Source organism: Notamacropus eugenii, chromosome 6 (genome assembly GCF_028372415.1).
Source record: "Notamacropus eugenii isolate mMacEug1 chromosome 6, mMacEug1.pri_v2, whole genome shotgun sequence".
Taxonomy (NCBI): Eukaryota; Metazoa; Chordata; class Mammalia; order Diprotodontia; family Macropodidae; genus Notamacropus; species Notamacropus eugenii.
The window spans coordinates 387,211,569-387,231,527 of record NC_092877.1 but is presented as its reverse complement, the minus strand read 5'-3'; the positions used below and the strand labels follow the sequence as shown (position 1 = coordinate 387,231,527).

General features: G+C 42.9%; 1 protein-coding gene across 15 annotated transcripts in view; it reads right to left on the bottom strand.

Moving 5' to 3' along the window:
• The window catches only part of DLG1 (discs large MAGUK scaffold protein 1), a 200,460-nt gene that overhangs the window by 44,751 nt on the left and 135,750 nt on the right, over positions 1–19,959 (bottom strand). For 8 of the 15 annotated variants that reach the window (XM_072618942.1, XM_072618944.1, XM_072618948.1 and 5 more), the window contains 4 exons: positions 15,974–16,143; positions 14,650–14,786; positions 12,040–12,184; positions 1,096–1,216 (listed from right to left, as the gene is read on the bottom strand). In XM_072618942.1, coding sequence (XP_072475043.1) covers positions 1,096–1,216; positions 12,040–12,184; positions 14,650–14,786; positions 15,974–16,143 — 573 coding nt within the window. Of the gene's footprint in view, positions 1–1,095; positions 1,217–12,039; positions 12,185–14,649; positions 14,790–15,973; positions 16,144–19,959 lie in introns of all 15 variants that reach the window. The other 7 variants (XM_072618953.1, XM_072618941.1, XM_072618945.1 and 4 more) reach the window with 1 other exon arrangement.

The following is a 19,959-nucleotide window of genomic DNA, read 5'->3' as shown; positions in this document are numbered from 1 at the left end:
GGGCCAGGAACAATCCAGCAGAAAGCCAGTCAAGGGGAGCCCCTCCCCTCCCATCACCCCAGATGAGCTCCAAACGGATTTCCCTTCGGCCTGAAGAGGGATTTCAAAAGCAAATCAGAGGAGAAAGAAAGAAGCTGCCTTTCAATTCTTCAGACAGGTGAGTGGTCAGAACCAAATGAGGGATGATCATCTGATGGTCAGAGCTGGGATTACACACAATTACATACGGCTTGCTCAAACAAAATAAATGCAGTTACAATTAGACACAGGTCTGCAACAAGTTTCACTGATAAAGGTCTTACTTCCAAGATAGATAAGAAATGAAATGAAATCTATAGGAATACAGCCATTCTCCAACAGACAAGTGGTCAAAGGATATGAACAAGTAATTCTCAAGGGAAGAAATCCAGGTTATCACTAAGTCTTATCTGGAGCAGTTTTTCATCACTAAATTAGAGAAATGCAAATTAAAGGAAATCTTGGATGGTTATCCACAGTTACCCATCAAAAAGGGTGGGGGGGCGCATGACAAATGCCAGAGGGGCCCTTGGCAAACTGGTCACTGTGATTTCGCCCCGTAAACAATACCAGCTCACGGACTCTCCTTGGCATGAGCTCACAGAGAAGGATGTGTCCAGAACCAGAACCACTACTATAACAACAAATGACGTGGAGAGCCAGCACCAGCCCTGACAAAGGTGGCTGGGTGCCAGGGGAGGACCAAAGGAGACACTCACTGGGTGAGCCCATGTGGGCTTTGTTTTGTCTGACTGTGGGTTATCTGTTACAAGAACTTTGTTCTTTCCCCAGTGGTGGGGTAAAGGGTGGGAAGGAGGGACAGAAAACCAAGTTTTAATGAAAAAAAGATTTTTTTAAAAAGAACCACATGGCCTGGTTTTTCAATGCAATGTTACACAAAAGCTCTGCTAATTAACAAGCTGAACAAGGGTTTCTTTCGTCATGAAACAAGGAGAAATGAAACGTGTCAAACAATGATCCAAGTTCTCTCGACTCTTCAAGGTACGGCTGTCTCTTAAGCATGAGCCCTGGTTGACCAGTCAGGCTGAAGGGAGGCAGGAAATGCCAGCTCCTTACCTTGTAATCTCATCATCTCCAGGCATCCCTTTGGAAACAGGGGAGTATCTGGCTGGTGATGCTGGTGTTTGGCCCAAATAAGCAGGTGGATTAATGTGGTTGTCCACAGGTTGAGAATAAGCTAGAAAAATACAACAGGAAAAAGTAATTAAAATAAAGAATGAACTGCCCGAGCAATACGGTATGAAAGATGTTTATTTAGTTCATTAATTCAGTAAGAAAACTTAACTACGATCAACCTGTTTGCAAAGCTGGGCTTCTTTACTATGTTAAGACTTTAAGGATTCCCATGGATCTTTCCAACAACACCTAATGTAACCCTACATATATGTCGAAACAGTTTAATGTCTCATGCCTGCCCTGCCAATAACTTACTGTCTTTGCACTGTATGCTCAGTACAGCGCTTGATACACAGGAAGCCCCTCTCACTCGTTGACGAGGAGGGAGACATGGTGGATGGGACCCTTGGGTGAAGCAGTTATAGTCCATCATCAGGTGCATAACAAAGTCCCTCTCAGCTGTGAGGGGCTTGCCAAAGCTTAGGTTCTGCACTCACACAGGTCACGCCATGACTCTCAAGAGACTTTAACAAGACTATAAGACTGCACAGGAAGACCTAGATGAGGACTAGCTCAAAAATTCAGGACAACCAAGCACTCTGGTCACAGTTGGCTACTTCCTAGGGACAATAGAATGAAAAGGGATTCAGGACATAGACGACCCAGGGGTAACAGAGAGGCTTCCCAACTGGAGAAGAGGGCCTGAGCTAGGGTGAGGGGCCAGGGGAGTGACATGGGGAGTATTTATACAAGTAGAATCTACAAGACTTGGTAAATACTTGAATATATGGGGGAGGAAAGGAAGCAAGCAAGCATTTACTAAGTGCTGACTATGTACCAAGTACTGGGCTAAGTAGTTTCACAGACAATATCTCATTTGATTTCTGCAGCAGCCCTGTGAGGTAGGTGCTATTATTATACCCATTTTCCAGTTTTCCAGAGGCCGACAGTGGCTACCTCACTTGCCCAGGGCCACACAGCTATCAAGTGTCTGAGGGTAAATTTGAACTCAGGTCTTCTGACTCCAGGGCTATGAACTGGGGGACTAGAAGGATCACGATTACCTACACTGTAATAGGGAAGGTCAAGAGAGGACTGCAGGTGGGCCATGTGGAGTCTGGGAGGAGGAAATGTCCAACAAGTAGCTGGCAACGTGGGAGCCTGTGTGCAGACAGGGCTGGACCTTGGGACGGTTGCTCTCAAGTCTCTGAAGCACTGGGATGTGGAAGAGAGTAGACTCCCAGGGGGCCCCAGTGGGCAGAACCACAGGCAAGTGGTGAAGCATCAGGGTCATGAAAAACTTTCCAAGCACGAGGTCAAGGAAGTCTGAAAGGCCTGTCTCAGGAGGAAGGCAGGTACGGCCTTAAAGAAGACTGGACAATCGATGGCTGGGAGATGACTACTCAGCTGTTCGCTGCACTGAAGACTGGTTCACCTCAAAAGGTTTCATGGGAATCCATTGTTAAGGTTCCTGAGGGCAGCGACTATGATAAGTTTTATTTTTTTCACCTGGGTCACAGATTAAGCTCTGAATAAGAAATCTGAAGTATAAGAAGAGGATTTAAGTGGCCTCTAAACTAGAAGCTGGATTGTTTTCAAAAATAGTTTTCATTGATCTCTCTGCGTTTCTCTTTTATTTTTACTTTTTTTAGACTTTCTTTTTTATTATTATTATTAATTTGTTTTCAGTTTTCCACAATCACTTCCATAAGTTTTAGATTTTCTCCCTCTCCCTCCCCGCTCCCTCCCCGAGATAGCGTGCACTTTTATATGGGTTTTACACATACATTCTGACTAAACACATTTTCACATTGGTCATGTTGCATAGAAGAATTAAAATGGGAGAAACCATGAGAAAAACCAAGACAAAACACAGCACAAGAGAAAATATTCTGCTTCATTCTGCGATCCAATTCCACAGTTCTTTCTCTGGATGTGGATGGCATTTTGCCTCAAGAGCCCATTGGGAATGTTTTAGGTCCTTGCTTTGCTGCGGAGGGCTAAGTCTACCAGAAAAATTCCTTGCTCACTGTGGTTGTTTCTGTGTATAGCGTTCTCCTGGTTCTGCTCCTTTTACTCAGCATCAGTTCATGTAAGTCCTTCCAGGCTCTCTCTCATTTTTAAAACAGCACCACTATTTCCCCCAGGGCCCATCTCATCAGAGGCAGATGGTGGCACCATCATGGATAGAGCACTGGGCCTGGAGTCAAGACCTGAAATTAAACGTGGCCCCCTGTTTCCCAGTTGTGTGACCCTGGGCAAGTCGCTTCACTTCATGTCTGCCTCAATTTCCTCATCTGTAAAATGTACATAAGAATAGCACCTACCTCCCAGGGTAGCCATAAAGATCAAATGAGAGAATATTTGTAAAAATCCACTTAATGCGGGGCTCAGTACTTAGTACGTGCAATATAAAGGCTTATTTTCTTTCCCCCTCTCCCAGAAAGCTCTATGGTAGAACAAATAACTTTTTTTAAAGAAAGAGGTTTAAAAAAACCAACATAATAATGAGCAATAGACCAATATAAGAAAAATGTCTGAAAATAAGTATACTTGTAGTCCTGACACTTGCAAAGGAGCGGGGAGACTCCTATCCCTTCTGCTTGCTTTGTAATTTTACGTTTCTTTCTCTCTCTTGTTTTCTTGGCTGTGCTGACTTCACACTGCATCAGTTCACGGAGCCCCTGCCAGGCTGCTCCATTCCCACCATATCTGTGCAGCCATTCGCCAATCGATGCCTCGCTTCACTGCTTGGCTACCACGTAAAGGAGACACAGAAATGTTCTGGTGCATGTGGACTCCTTTCTTCTTACAGGGTGAACTTGGAGTAAAAGGAAGCAGCATTTCTGAGTCAAAGGGAATGGCTCTGCCATCTGTCCTGGTTGGCCTCTCTTTCCAAAGTGCCTCCAACACAATCCCCATTTTAGCCCATTTTTAGAGTGTGGCAAAATCTTTCAATTGTTTGGATCCGCATTTCTCTCACCATTAGTGATTCAGAGCAGCCTTTCCTATGGTTGCTAATGGTTTGGAATGCTCCTTTTGAGAACTGTTTGTTCATAAACTCTTCCCTTCTTAAGTGTAGCAGAAATTTTTCAGGCTCATGTAATCAAAGTTATCATCTATTCTGTCTTTTGTAATTGTCCCCGTCACTTTTTGATTACAAATACCTCTGCCCATAACAGTAAGAGACACAGGATGACTTTGATTTATTTTGGCCTTTAACACAAGGTCACATACCCATGAAGACCTTAGTGTGGAATGGGATAGAAAGGGTCGGTCCCGGCCTGCTTTCTCCCAGAGTGCTTTCCAGTTTCCCCAGCAATTTAAACAGGGAAGTCTTTCCTCACTAATCCATGTTTTCTGCTTTGTGTATCACTGGGGCTTCTGCTCTTGCTAACGATCCCTTTTCTAGTCTGTTCCACTGCTTAATTTCTCTGTTTTTTAATCAGTGCTAGATGTCTGCTGCTTGACAATCTAATCTGAAATCTGGAAGTGTTATTGCTCTTTCATCTATACATTTCTTCATTGCTGTACTTTTGGATTTAATGAGAAAGCTTAGATCTCAAATGCACGAGGCTTTTGGTTTTAGATGGTTTTAAAAGGTCCCCCTCAGCCTCTATTTTGTAGGGATCTTAGTATAAAAAAGTGTTGTACTTTGTCAAAGACTTATCTCTTTGGAGACATCCATATAGTTAGGGAGGTTCTGGTTTTTAAATCTAATAACTATACTGGTTGTTTTCCTACTGCTGAATCATCCATCCATCCATTCCTAGAATAAATTAAATGATGTCATGACAAATGATTTCTTGGTTGAATAGCTGCAAGCTTTTAGACAGGATTTTATTTACAATTTTATAAGCAATATTCATGAAGAAATTTACTGGTCTACAGTTCTCCTGTGCTTTAACTTTTCCTAGTTTATGTATTATAGCTATATTTGTTTCATAAAAGAAATCTGGGAAAGTAATTTTTAAGAAAACTTTGTAAAGTATGGGTCCTAAAAAGTTTGGTAGAATTCTCTAGTCAATCAGGGACAGGAGATTTTTTTTCCTTTGGTGGTTCTTTTATGGTTCATTCATCATTTCTTAAAGCACAATAGTATTCCATCACAGCCATACACCACAAGTTGTGTAGCCACTCTCCAATTGATAAATATCCCCTCAATGTTTAATTTTTATTCTCTTTGGGCACAGTTCCAAATTGCTCTCCAGAATGGGTCAATCAGTTCACAACTCACGCATTGGTGTCCCAATTTTCCCACATGCACTCCAACATTTGTCATTTTCCTTTTCTGTCATACTGACCAATCTGACACGTGTGCAGTGGTACTTCAGACTTGTTTTAATTTGCATTTCTATAACAACAATAATGATTTAGAGCACTTTTTCATACGATTATGGATAGTTCTGATGTCACCTGAAAATTGCCTGTTTTGATCATTTGATCCTTTGATCATTTATGAACTGGGGAATGACTTGTAGTCTTATAAATTTGATTTAGTTCTCTATCTATTCAAGAAGTAAGGTCTTTATCAGAGAAACGTGATGTAAAATTTCCCCATTTTCTGCTTTCCTTCTAATCTTAGCTGCATTGGTTTTCTTTGTGCAAAAACTTTTTAGCTTAATGTAATCAAAATTATCAATTTTATATTCTGTAATGATCTGTATCTCGTTTGGTCCTAAATTCTACTTATCCACAGATCTGACAGATAAAATATTCCATGCTCCCCTAATGAGCTTATGGTATCACCCTCTATGTCTAAATCATGTAATCCACTCTGCTATCCACTTGCTTTATGGCTGAGTTCATTCCATTCATATTCACAGTTATGATTACACTGTATTTCCCTTTATCTTACTTCTCCCACCTGTTTATCCTTCTTTGTCACTGTCTCTCTCCCTCCTCCTCCTCTCTTTCTCTCTCAACTTACCGTGCCCCCAACTGAAGTGTTTTGCTTCCCACCACCATCTTCCCCAAGCTGTCCTTCCTTCTTCTTAGCCTCCCTCCTATGTCTTCTCCCCTCCCCCTCTATTTCCCTCTAAGATGAGAAAGATACCTGAGTATGAATATTTTTCCCCCTTTGAGCAAATTCCAATGAAAATGAGGTTCAAGCATTGTCCAGCACCATGCTCCGTCACAAAAGCTGTTTTGTGTGAGATAATTTACCCCATCTTACCTCTCCCTTCTCCCAGTGCAACTCTTTCTCACCCTTTAATTTTCAGATAGATATCAACATGTTATAATCACACCCGTGCCCTGTCTCCATGGACTCCTTCTCCCTGTCCTAACAATGATCATCTTCTCATGTAACCTTACTGAATCCCTTATGATTTCTCTTTCCTGTCTGCCTCTTCATGCTTTGCTTGAGTCTTGCACTTGAAGATCAAACTTTCTATTCAGCTCTGGTCTTTTCATCAGGAAGACTTGAAAGTCCTCTGTTTCATTAAACAGCAATTTCTTCCCCTGAAGGATTACACTCAGTTTTGGGGGTTATAATCCTAGCTCCTTTACCCATTAGAACATCTTATTCCAAATCCTCCGATCCTTTAATGAGAAGCTGCTAAATCTTGAGTTATCCTGACTGTGGCTCCACAATATCTCAATTGTTTCTTTTCTCCTTGTCCTGGAAGCTTTGGAATTTGGCTATAATATTCCCAGAAGTTTTCATTTTGGGATCTCTTTCAGGTGGTGATCAGTGGATTCTTTCCATTTCTATTTTACCCTCTGGTTCTAGGATATAGGGGCAATTTTGCTTGATAATTTCTTTTTTTCTTTTTAAATTTATTTATTTTAAGTTTTCAACATTCATTTGCACAAAATTTTGAGTTCCAAATTTTCTCCCCATCTCTCTCCTCCAAAACACTGGGCATTCTGATTGCCCCTTCCACCAATGTGCCCTCCCTTCTAACACTCCCTCCCTTCCCTTATCCCCATCTACTCTCTTGCCCTGTAGAGAAAGATAAATTTCTATACCCTGTTACCTGTATTTCTTATTTCCCAGCTGTACAACAAAAACAATTCTCAACATTTGTTCCTAAAACTTTGAGTTCCAATTTCTCTTCTTTCCTCCCTCCCCACCCATCCCCACTGAGAAGGCAAGCAATTCAATATAGGCTATACATGTGTAGTTTTGCAAATGACTTCCATAATAGTCATGTTGTGTAAGACTAACTATATTTTCCTCCATCCTGTCCTGTCCCCCATTTCTTCTATTCTCTCTTTTGACCTTGTCCCTCCCCAGAGTGTTTACTTCTAATTGCTCCCTCCTCCCATTGCCCTCCCTTCCATCATCCTCCCCCACCCTGCTTATCCCTTTCTCCCCTACTTTCCTGTAGTGTAAGATAGATTTTCATACCAAACTGAGTGTGCATGTTATTCTTTCCTTGAGCCAAATGTGATGAGAGTAAGCTTCACCTTTTCCTTCTCATCTCCCCCCTTTCCCCCTCCACTGGAAAAGCTTTTTCTTGCCTCTTCTATGGAAGATAATTTGCCCCATTCCATTTCTCCCTTTTTCCTCCCAATATATTCCTCTCTCAACCCTTAATTTTATTTTTTTAGATATGATCCCTTCCTATTCAACTCACCCTGGGGTCTGTGTGTGTGTGTGTGTGTGTGTGTGTGTGTGTGTGTGTGTGTGTGTGTGTAATCCCACCAACTACCCAGATACTGCAAAAAGTTAAGAGTTACAAATATTATCTTTCCATGTAGGAATGTAAACAGTTCAACTTTAGTAAGTCCCTTGTCATTTCTCTTTCCTGTTTACCCTTTCATGCTTCTCTTCATTCTTGAGTTTGGAAGTCAGATTTTCTTTTCAGCTCTGCTCTTTTCGTCAAGAATGCTTGAAAGTCCTCTATTTCATCGAATGACCATTTTTTCCCCTTAAGTATTAGACTCAGTTTTGCTGGGCAGGTGATTCTTGGTTTTAGTCCTAGTTCCTCTGACTTCTGGAATATCATATTCCAAGCCCTTTGATCCCTTAATGTAGAAGCTGCCAGATCTTGTGTGATCCTGATTGTATTTCCACAATACTTGAATTGTTTCTTTCTGGCTGCTTGCAACATTTTCTCCTTGACCTGGGAACTCTGGAATTTGGCTACAATATTCCTAGGAGTTTCTCTTTTTGGATCTCTTTCAGGAGGTGATAGGTGGATTCTTTCAATATTTATTTTGCCCTCTGGTTCTAGAATATCAGGGCAGTTTTCCTTGATAATTTCATGAAAGGTGATGTCTAGGCTCTTTTTTTTGATCATGGCTTTCTCTTAGTCCCATAATTTTTAGATTGTCTCTCCTGGATCCATTTTCCAGGTCAGTTGTTTTACCAATGACATAGTTCACATTATCTTCCATTTTTTCATTCTTTTGGTTTGGTTTTGTAATTTCTTGGTTTCTCATAAAGTCATTAACTTCCATTTGTTCCATTCTAATTTTTAAAGAACTATTTTCTTCAGTGAGCTTTTGAACCTCCTTTTCCATTTGGTTAATTCTGCTTTTTAAAGCATTCTTCTCCTCATTGGTTTTTTGAACCTCTTTTGCCAACTGAGTTAGTCTATTTTTAAGGGTGTTATTTTCTTCAACATTTTTTTTTGGGTCTCCTTTAGCAAGCTGTTGATTCACTTTTCATGATTTCTTGCATCGCTCTCATTTCTCTTCCCAATTTTTCCTCCACCTCTCTTACTTGATTTTCAAAATCCTTTTTGAGCTCTTCCATGGCCTGAGAATACTGCACATATTTTTTGGAGGTTTTGGATGTAGAAGCCTTGACTTTTATGTCTTCCCCTGATGGTAAACATTATTCTTCCTCATCCAAAAGGATGGGAGAAAATACCTGTTCACCAAGAAAGTAACCTTCTATAGTTTTATTTTTTCCCCTTTTTGGGGCATTTTTCCAATCAGTTACTTGACTTTTGGGTCCCTGTCAAGAGTAGGGTATACTCCGGGGACCTGTAAGATCTCAGTTCCTCCAAGGTGGCACTATAAAGGGAGAGGAGCTTACTCCCTGGCCTGCTGGAGGCTCAGATTGAGATCAGCTGCTCAATTCCTCCAGGGGCTTTCAGTGGGGGCAGGGCCACCACTCAGGGCTGAGGTTCAGATAAGCTGCTCAATTACCCCTGCGGCTTTATCCAACAATGGATTCTGACTGCTACCTGCCAGGCCACTATAGCAGTGGCCAGGTGGTGCTGCTGCTGCTGCAGCTTCCACCACCTGGGTCTGGGGGTAGGGGAAGACCCTGCTCCCTTGTCATGGAGGTGAAAAAGACCTTTCACTGACCTTTGAAACTGCCTTTGGCACCTATGGGTTGAGGGATCTGTGAACCGGGGCTGCTCCCAGGGATTCTGCTGAGGCCTGCTCCAGTCCTCCTCTGGGCACCACTTGGCCAAGGCTGAGCTGGGCTCCGCTCTGCATCCAGTGTGACAGACTTTTCCTGCTGGCCTTCCAGGTCACCCTGGGCTGGAAATCTGCTCCACTCCATTGTTCTGTGGCTTTTGCTGCTCTAGAATTTTTGAGAGTCTTTCTTTATGGGTATTTTATGAGCTGTGGGGGAAGAGCTAGAATATGTATGTCTTTCTACTCCACCATCTTGGCTCTGCCCCCCAATAATTTCTTGAAAGATGCTATTTAGGCTCTTTTTTTTTTGATCATGGCATTCAGTCCATTAATTCTATAACTTATTTCTCTTCAATCTTTCAGGTCAGTTATTTTTTCCAATGAGAAACTTCATATTTTCTTTTTTTTTTCTTTTGGTTTTGTCTGTTTCTTGATTTCTCATAAAGTCATTAGCTTCCACTTGCCCAATTTTAATTTTTAAGGAATTGGTTTTTTTAAGAGAGCTTTTATACCTCCTTTTCCATTTATCCAATTTTACTTTTTAAGGTGTTTTTTCTTCAGTGAATTTTTCTCCATCTTTTGCCATTTGGTCTATTGTGGTTTTTAAGGTATTATTTTCTTCAATATTTTTTTTGGACCTCCTTTACTAGGCTGTTGATTTTTTCCCCCATGATTTCCTTATATCACTTTCATTTCTTTTCCCAATTCTTCCTCTACCTCTCTTATTAATGATTTTTCGAAAATCCTTTTGGAGCTCTTCTAGGAATTCTTTTTAGTCCTGAGAACACTTCACATTTTTCTTTGAGGCTTTCCATGTAGCTGTTTTGACACCAGTGTCTTCTGAGTTTGTATTTTAATCTTCCCTATCAGCTTAGTAACTTCCTAGTGTCAGGTTCTTTTTTTGTTGTTGCTTGTTCGTTTTTTTTAGCCTATTTCTTGACTTTTCACTTCACATTAAAGTTGGGCTCTTGTTTCCAGAGTAGAAGGGGCACTGCCTCAAACTTTAGGTTTCTTCTGCTGCTGTTTTCATCACTAGTTCTGGTGGTCGGTAAGTTTTTAGTTCTTTCCAAGGGGGTATGATCTAACATCTGATCTCAAGAGAGGTGAGGTCACTGCTCTCCTGACCTATTGTCTGGTGTGAAATTGCAAGCACGCTTTTCTACTGCAGAACTGTGACTAGGGCCCCTGTTCCCTGCAGTGATATGGTTCAGTGCGTTAGTGCTCCTCTTTATCCTGGGACTGCGACCCAGAACTTCATATGGGCAATGCAATAGAGCCCTGCTCCCACAGTCAGCAGAGGATCCCCTCTAATTTCCTTCTGACCAGTTGTCTGACTGACCTCTTACTATCTGTGGGCTGAGAGCTCCAGAAGCTGCCACTGCAGATTGAGTTGCCCCCAAGGTCTTCTGCTGGCTTGCCAGGGCATGGCTTGTGCTGAAGTGAGTTCCATCGTCACCCTAGTGAGACAGACCTTCCAAGTTGTTGTCAGCTGGAAAACTGTTTCCTCTCTTTCTTTTGTTGGTTCTGCCACTCCAAAATTTGTTTTGAGGCCTTAGTTTAATGTTGTTTGAAGGGGAATTTGGCATAGTTCAGGCAAGTTCCTGCCTTGGCTCTGCTACTTTTTTCTATTTTGCTTATGCTTTTTTAGGGATATATTTTTCCCCTTATGAATGTTTCACCTACATCCCAGAAATTTTGTTACATTTTTTCACTATTATCATTTTCTTAGTTACTGATTCTAAAATTTGTTCTTCAATCAATTTTTTTAGAAATTCACTGTTAATTCTCAATTTACATCTGAGTCTTTTGCTTGTGTCCTCTGAATGATTATTTTTATTTTTAATGTTCTGAAAGGATATGTTTATTATTTCTGCCTTTTTTCATCTGCTTAAAATATCTCTTGTAGCCTAGTACATGATCATTCTTTCTTTGAAGAATGGAAAACTATGCATATTCCTTAGCAGTTCCAATTAAAAGGTGACACAAGCATTTTAGATCTAGTTTCTCCAGCAATTTGTTCAATTCTATGTCATCCCTTTTATCTGTCCAAAGCAAAAGAGAGTAATGGAAATCTCCCACTTTTGTGTTACTATCCAGGCCTTCTGTCAGTTCAGCCAATTTTTCCTTTACTTAGATGATAAGACACTGAGATCACATAATTCTAATGTTGACACAGGTCTGTTGTTTATGGTTCCTTCTGGTATAATGCAGTTTCCACGTTTACCTCTTTTTATACTGTAAATATTATCTTGGTTTCGCTAGGCAGCATAACTGCAACTCTGGCCTTTTTTTTGGATTCGTTTAATCAGTCAATCAAAATTTATTAAGTTCCTACTATTGCTAAACACTGAGGACACAAAAGGGGCAAATGACAGTCCCTGCTCTCAAGGCGCTTACAAGGGTTGGGAGAGACAACGTGCAAACCAATCCAGCCAAAGCAAGCTTACAGAGGATAAGCAGGAAACCATCAACAGAGGGAAGGACCCCAGTTTACTCCAGTGTGCTGGATGTGATGGTGCCTAAGCATATTATTGTGAACAATCGCCATAAAGCACTTACAGTTGGTGACATCAGGTGGCACACAGCCATCACTCATATACACGCTGGTGGGTTTTGCCACTCTCAGGTAAACAGAGTCTGACGTGTTCTTTAAGGCCGTCACAGCTTCCTCGTGAGTCACTTCCTCTAAGCACACACTATTCACCTAAAACAAAATAGGGACAGACAGAATTTAGAGGTTGAAACACAGAAAATATTTTCGCGTGTTAGCAACAGAAACTGGAACTTTCAAACCCAGATTTGGGAAATAAACCAGCCTAGCCACAAGCACTGTGTGCCGGGCACTTGGCTACACAGTGTAAAGAATGAAACAATGCATTTACACCTGAGTGTGATGAACATGAAGAGAGAGAATGCAGACGTGAGCAGAGGGGAGGCACCAGGGCTGGGTGTGGTGAGGACGTCTATGCTGGGCCTTTGAGTGAAGACAGACTGGGCAGGGAGTGGCCAAAAACAGGAGGAGAGTCAGGGCTGAGGAGCACAGGGAGCCTGTGTGTGGCTGGATCTCAGAGAGGGGAAGCAAATGTCTAACAAGGGACCAATGTGTGTAGGGCTATCAGACAGAAACAGGGCAACTTCTGCTTTATCCAAGGGACAGGATGGAGGACTAAAGTTCATGGAATATGCTCCAGGTACTAGCAGACTGGCGCTTAAGGAGAAAAAAAGAGTAACAGCATTTCTATCATACTTTACAATCTGCAAAGCATTTCACAAATATTGTCTTATCTGATCTTGACAAAAAACCTGGAAGGGAGTGGTGTTATTATCTATAATTTACAGTGGAGGAAACTGAGACAGTCAGAGAAGAAGTGGTTTGCCCAAGGTCACACAGCTACTAAGAATCTGAACTCAGGGCCTCCTGGCTTCCAAGCCTAGCACTGACTCCACTGAGCCAACTAGCTGCCCAAGAAAATTCCTTTGTGAGCAGTGTGGAAAATGGACTAAAAGGCGCAGGGTGGCAAGGCCTGGAGAAATGCCTCAGAAAGCAAAGGGTGCCAAGGGCCTGACCTACACTGGTAGGATGCCATGGAGGGCAAAGGGAAGAAGCATTCTTTGATGCCTGCTCAGGGGGTGACTGGCCCTGTCATCTCATCTAGCAGTGAACAGACTATATGGGAGGGTGGTGAATGCATGTGAGAAGTGGGAGCTACCAGTGAGATCATGACTACAGGACAGTGGCATCTTGAATAGGCAGGAGACATTTGGAAGATGGGTGAGTTTGGGGATGAAAGAGGAGTTTTGCGGTAGAGATGCTCATGCGACATTCAGTGTGAAATGAATAGGTGATCCGTGAGGCTCACCTGAGGCTCAAGAGAAAGGGCAGGACAAGACAGAGAGATCTGGTAGAAATTGGCTAAGAGAGAGCAATTCAGCCCATGGGAGCTAAGGACAGGGTTAACTGAGAAAGAGAAAAAGGCCCAAGAAGGCAGCATGGTGAACCTCCAAAGCACTTAGTATTTTTCCCTTTGTTTCTTAGGTGAACAAGAATGAACAGGAACAAGATCAAATTCATCCTTTCAAGGTTTCTGTAGATAGATACTAGTTAAAGTGTCTTAAAATATTACATTCAATAAAGCCACAGTTAATGCTAAAACATGCACAAATTGGCTTCCTACTCTATGAATTATATAAAAATGCTTTTCTTCTCTGCATTTTAGTCATTTCATTAATCACAAATAATCAGACCAGAAGACAATGAAGGCAAAGGAGATGAAGAGAGTTCAACACTTCACCTATTTCCAGAAGCTCACTGGTCAGGTAGTAAAAGAGCCATCTATTTTGAATATCTAAATGAAGGTTCAAAAGTCAGAGGATACTAAAAGACAGTGAGTGACACGGACTACAAGTCTGCCCTAAGACCCTGGGCAAGTCACTGAAGCCGAGGGCAATCTAAGCTGGGAGTGGAGGGTGCTTCCTATACCAATGAAAAGCAGAGGCCCAGTCCAAAAGGCAAAATGAGGTGTGGGCACTGACTGTGCAGATGACTTCACCTGTGAAATAATGGTCTGGCTGGGTGCTGTCTCCCCCTAAACTTTATTCCCAAATACTCACTGCACTCCAGCTAAAACCCATGTCTTTCTCTGAACTTTGAGAACCAGCTCAGTTCGATGTAGAGTCTTTCAGGAGCCCTGCCTTGATGCTAAGAGGGCAAAGTGGGCAATTGGTCCTGCTTGGGGCATGCCCCAGTTCTCAATCCCTATTGCCTTAGATGTCTTGCAGGTAGACCACCTGTTCGTCTCTGATGGGGACAGACACCTGGGGTCTTAGGGACTCATCCCACCCCTCTCTTTTTTGCTCCTCCCTGCTGCCAGACCACATACCCATGGCTGGGACATATGTGCTAGACCCTGGGATCCAGAGAATGAAAAGCATATGCCAAAATGTTTCCAGATAAAAATAAAGAAGAGCTAGTCTAGGAATAGCCAGGAATATTTTTAGGTATATGAATATGCTCCAAGAAAGACACACCAAAAATGTTTTCTTTTCATACTAAAAAAATTTTCAGTGCTAAGAAGCATCTTTTGAAATACATGAAATTGTAATATGACTAAAAATATCAAAGTTTAGCAAGAAAACAGGAGGTCAGAAGAAAAACAAGAAGCTACTTACTGCTAAAAGTTTGTCTCCAATCTGGAGTTTTCCATCTTTATGGGCTGCTCCCCCTTCAATAATTTTGGTGACATAGATGCTGTTATCCCCAGGAATATGCTGATTCCCAACTCCGCCAGCTATACTGAACCCAAGACCTGCTTGGAAAATTCAAAAGCGTCAATTTCCTCCTGAAATATAAGTCCTTGGCAAGATCAAGCCATAAGAGTCTCTGCAATGACAAAATGGCGGTCTTCAACAGGGCCAATCACTCCCCATCATTAAAAATACACTTTAGAAGGAGGAAAGCCATGTGCCCCTACTGCTGATAACCTGACATGTCCAAGCTCTCCCTGCTTCTGCCACCCTTCTTTGCTTTAGTTGTACTAACAGATCCCACAGGGTCTCCCCCACTAAAACTCTTGACCAACAGTGTGGGCTACCATATAAGAATCTGTGCATCTCCTGATTGTTTCTGAGCTAAACATTTTTGGGTTGAAAGGCTGGTTATGGGAAGAGAAAGGGTTGCTTCTTTTGGTTCCATCAAGGTTTCTGGAGCGCCTCTCAGCTAGGCGCTGGGCATATCAAGATAGAAAGTGTCTTTCTGCCGTCACACATGAGGCACTGAGAGAGGTGCAGGGAGAACAGCTACACAAGGGAAGGGCCATGCCCCGAGTCACATCACCAGGAGGTGCCAGAGATGGGACACAAACACAGGCTTTCCTGGAGAGCAGGGGCAAGTGCTGAGAAAAGTGCTTACTGTGTGCATGGACCCTGGGAGGGACAGCAGAGGAAAGTGACCTGCTAGTCGTTCCACTGCTAGGAACTGTCTCAGGCCTGACTCCAGGTCCAGTGCCCTAGCCCTGCACCCTGCTGCCTATCCATCACTTCATTCTGAGGGTTACAGAATGGAAAACAATGTCAGCTTTGGAAGACTAAATCTTTTTTAAAATTTCAGTTATTTAGCTTTAGGTTATTGAAATGTGGATCAATTTTTGCCATATTAAGAAACAAAAGACTCCATGATTGGAAGTCTTAGGGAAGTTGTATTCGATTTTTTCTCGGCCTAGTTTCCATCTAAGTCACTGCAAGGAGGCTTGTTATCTGCATGAACAAAGGAAAGTCTGCTCACTGAGCTTATGCTTTGACGTGCTAAAAATACTCAAAATAAAGAGGGATTGTTTACTTTAATTATGAAAATAATACAGACACATTTTAAATGTATCAATCTTAGGTTTTGTCGCCTTCTGCCCAGACTCTGCAGTCACTTTTTAAATCCCGACAAGTGCTACTTTCTCATTGGAAGTGCCAGCATCGCATCAGCAGCAGCTTCTCACTACCCTACCTTTGGGGCCTTTCACCAGTTTGATCTCCACCGTTTTCTCTGTCACCGGCTTCCGTCTTTTGACGTACAGACGCACGATGGACCCTGCTTCCTTCAAGGCTTCGACAGCTTTGCTGTGCGTCACATCCCGGACATCCACTTCATTTACTCGCAAAATACAGTCATTAACCCTAAGGGGACACATGAGAGACAGAAGAGACTTTTAATTCATGTTTCCCCAGCTCAGAATTCCAAGAGTAGATAAGCTCTGAATCACAGGGATAAAACTACCCAGCCCCCATAGGCCCAACTGGTCACAAAAGTGGATCCTATCAATGACTCCTGCAGTGAGAATCTCTTCAGTGTCTAAGAACAAGCTTGGGACACAAAGCTAAAAAAAATAAAAAACCAAAAAAAAAAAAAAACCTTAAAAAAAGGAATCCAATGAGTCTACGGTAGAGTGCTCTATAAACTGAAATTTTAAATTAATCAATTCAGTCACTTGGCAAGGCAGTTCACAATTAGGTGATGAAATAAACTGAAATGTCTACACCTTTGGATCCAGAGAATGACCAAAAAGAAATGCCCCATTGCCCCCAAATATTTAGAGCCAGACTTGAGGTAGGAGTCAAGATGCCTAGCAATCAGGGAATGGTTCTACAAGCTGAGGTCCCCCAATGTTGCAGAATATCACTGTAGCAAAGAAAAAAACAAAGGTGATGTACAGCAACAAGTGTGGGAAGACGTATGTGAGTGAAGTGTACTGGGGAAAGAAAACAAGTCAGAATGACTAGGACGATATAAGCAGAAAGAACAACTCAAGGGAAACCCCAGTGACCAAGCTCGGCCTCAAAGACAAGTTCAGAGCAGGGGTCTCCCCCCAACTTCTCTGCAGAGTAGAAGCCCTGTGGGTGCTGCCCGATGCATAACAGTAAGAATTTCCAACGTGACACCTTTTCCTCCATCTGGGGTACAACAGCCTTGCCCTTTCCAGGTCGAGGCCCAAAGCTTCTTTGGCTGGGATGATTCCCAAGAGCCTCACCTCCTTCCACCATCCTGAGCTCCAAGGCCAGTCATGAACTGGGATGCCCATCTCTGGAAACGCTCTAACTTATCAACGTAACCAAAAACTGAACAAAATCCTCCACATGTGTGGAGGAGGAGGACAAGGACAGTGTACAGAAGGACAGCTAGCTTCCTTCAAAGAGTCTACTCCCTTGCCTGACTACCACATCCTGAGGAGGTGCAGCTATTGTACCTCAAACCCCCAAATCTTTTTTCAATCCGGCTGCTCTCTTTCCTTAACACGCTCCCATCTTATACTTGGGAAACTGATTTTTTGAAATCCATGTGAAAGATTTCATATTTATTTCTATTAAAATGCACCTTTTCCATTTCTGCCTAATGTTCTAACTTGTGCTTTATTTAAGGGGAATTTTGGTTTCAAATTGCACCAATAACATTTATCAAGTTATAATGTCTGAGGCCTTTTTAGTAGCCATAACTATTACCTAAAAAGTACAACTTTTTTTACCTTAGAAATAGAACTATGAGGAAAAATGAATAGAAATGTAAGATATGAATTCACAGGATGCTCACAATACTGAACAAGATGCACAGAATACTGCTCCCCCATGGAGCCCAAACTAAGAGATTCATCATGAAATGGATTCTCATGCCATGTCAGGCACATTCCTGGTGAGAATCCCAAAGAGAATTAGAACCTAGGTATTAGAAGGAAAATGTCCAAGTATACAGAGAAAGACAGGGAGAGTCTCATGGACTGCAATGCCACTGGGGAAGAAGCCCAGAAGGAAAAAAGAGGCCAAGACTGAAATTCTAAAAATACAAACAGAAACATTTTGATGAGGACAAAAGACAAATGATCAACAGCAATCCCAATGACTCCCATGGGGAGCTCAGAGGCCAAGCCTGATGTCCTCCAGACCACAGCATGAACAAGTGAGGAAGGTGGGATGCAGCCCAGCACTAGCATCTATCTGTATTGCTATGGTTAGAAGGGAACCTTTAAGTGAGTTAGAAAGAAAAAAGGGACCAAAGATAGGACAGAGCTGATGCCTGGGGCAGACCAAAAGGGGACAATGGAAGATGGAGGGAAGAAGGAAACACAGACTTATATGGAGAAAGATCACATGAGAACTCTACTGGAGACCCAACCAAACAGTTACTAGAGAACTGACAGCCAAGACTGGGAGAGCAATGGAGCGCCTCACTACCCATGGTGGGTTCACGATACACTGACTGGGGTCCCAACAGCCCTGGCTGCCATGAGACTATCATCTTTATCAGACTGTGGAGAATGGGGAGAAGTGAACAATGGAAGAGGTGCTCCAGGAGCAGAAAAAAGGAACAGAAGAGAGAAAAACACAGGCCAGGGAACGCAATTCCTAGCCAAACTGTAGGCTGTGTCATCCCAGGGAGAGTCAGTGAGAGCTCCCCAAAGAAGCCCAGGCAAACAGGGCTTCTTCAAGCACAGGCAAGGCCCAAGTTGTCTTTCTTCCTTTCCAGATGCACTAGTGGTCACTAGACTGGGAGAGCGAGGGACTGGGACAGAGCCAAGCACAGTCCTTTGCATGTCCTTTGGCCGCTCATTTCAATCTGCACCAAGGCACCTGAGCTTTCCCAGGGTTCTTGGGATTCCAACCACAAGCACATTCCATACAGTCAGGGTTTTCTTTCCAGGGCTCTCTTCCTCCATCAGTGCTGCAATGAAGATTCTGATAATTACCTCTGACTTCCCTGGGGCACATGTCCAGGAGGGAGAGCAACAGGTCCAAGCCCGCCAAGATGTGTTAAGCTGTTTTCCTACATGGTTACACCAATGCGTAGCCCTACCAACATGTTTTGAGATGAGACTCAAAACACTGTCTACTTCTGTGTCCTGACAGTTTGACAAGGGTGTTAAACATTACCTAGTTTAGCTAAGAGGGGAGGAAATGTTTCATGCTGTACTTGTGAATAGAATGGCAAGACATGGGTGTGATAATAATACGTCCCAATGAGTTTGGGAGTGAGTGAAGAGCTGAACCCAAAGAGCAGCTAGTGATGGCTGACTTTCCCTTTGGGAGGAGGGCTTCTGTACAAGAGGGTCCCAAGAAGTGGTCTCTGTTTGGCTGTCATCAAGCCCCTGGCCATCTCCACCACACCAACACACCAGTCGTTGAAATTACTTCAGAGGACTCTGGATATATTTGCATGTAGGTATGCCATGCATGTTGTGTGTTTGTGTGGTGCCCCCTTCGTTCTCCAGCACTATGGTGTCAAGTGGGCTGTGAGTGCTTTAGTAGAGTCAGAAAGAGGTCAAATCCTGTCTGAGGTACTACCTAACTAGGTGACTCTGCCACCCCCAGATTCTGCTTCCTCATCAATAAAATGGGGGCACTAGTAACTATCCCTTCACAGGGTTACTCTGAGGAACAAACAAGACCATGGATGTAAGTGCATGTGAACCTGACAATGGCTGATAAATGTTATCTAAGCTGATTCTCATTAACATTGGTATCATAATCAAAACAGCCTATGGACAGACAGCTGGAAGTCTAGGTTGGTCCTGTCTCAAAGCCCCCTCTCCTACTGGCTCCTCATGAGCCTTTCACCCCCACATGCATGGCCTTCACCCTCCCAACTCTCTGGACCTCGTTCCCCTCCACATCAGTCCCTCCTTGCTTTTTAGCTCCCCCATCAGAATGGAGGGAAGGGGCTGTCTTTCTCTTCACATGTCTCAGTGTCCTCGGTGTCTAGCACATGCCAAGTGCTTAAATGCTCCCTCCCTCCCTTCTTTTCTGGAGGGCAGGGGCTGTTTCCTTTCTGTCATTGTAGCCCAATGTTCAGCCCAGCATCTGGAGCCTAGCAAGGGCTCACTAGATGCCTGCTGAGTGAAAGACTTCCTGTCAGGCACCATCACTTCTGTTTATATTAATGACAAGGGTTAATGACTGGATGGCATTTGGAAGCAATTGAGATAAATGAGGGCAGCTAGGTGGGGC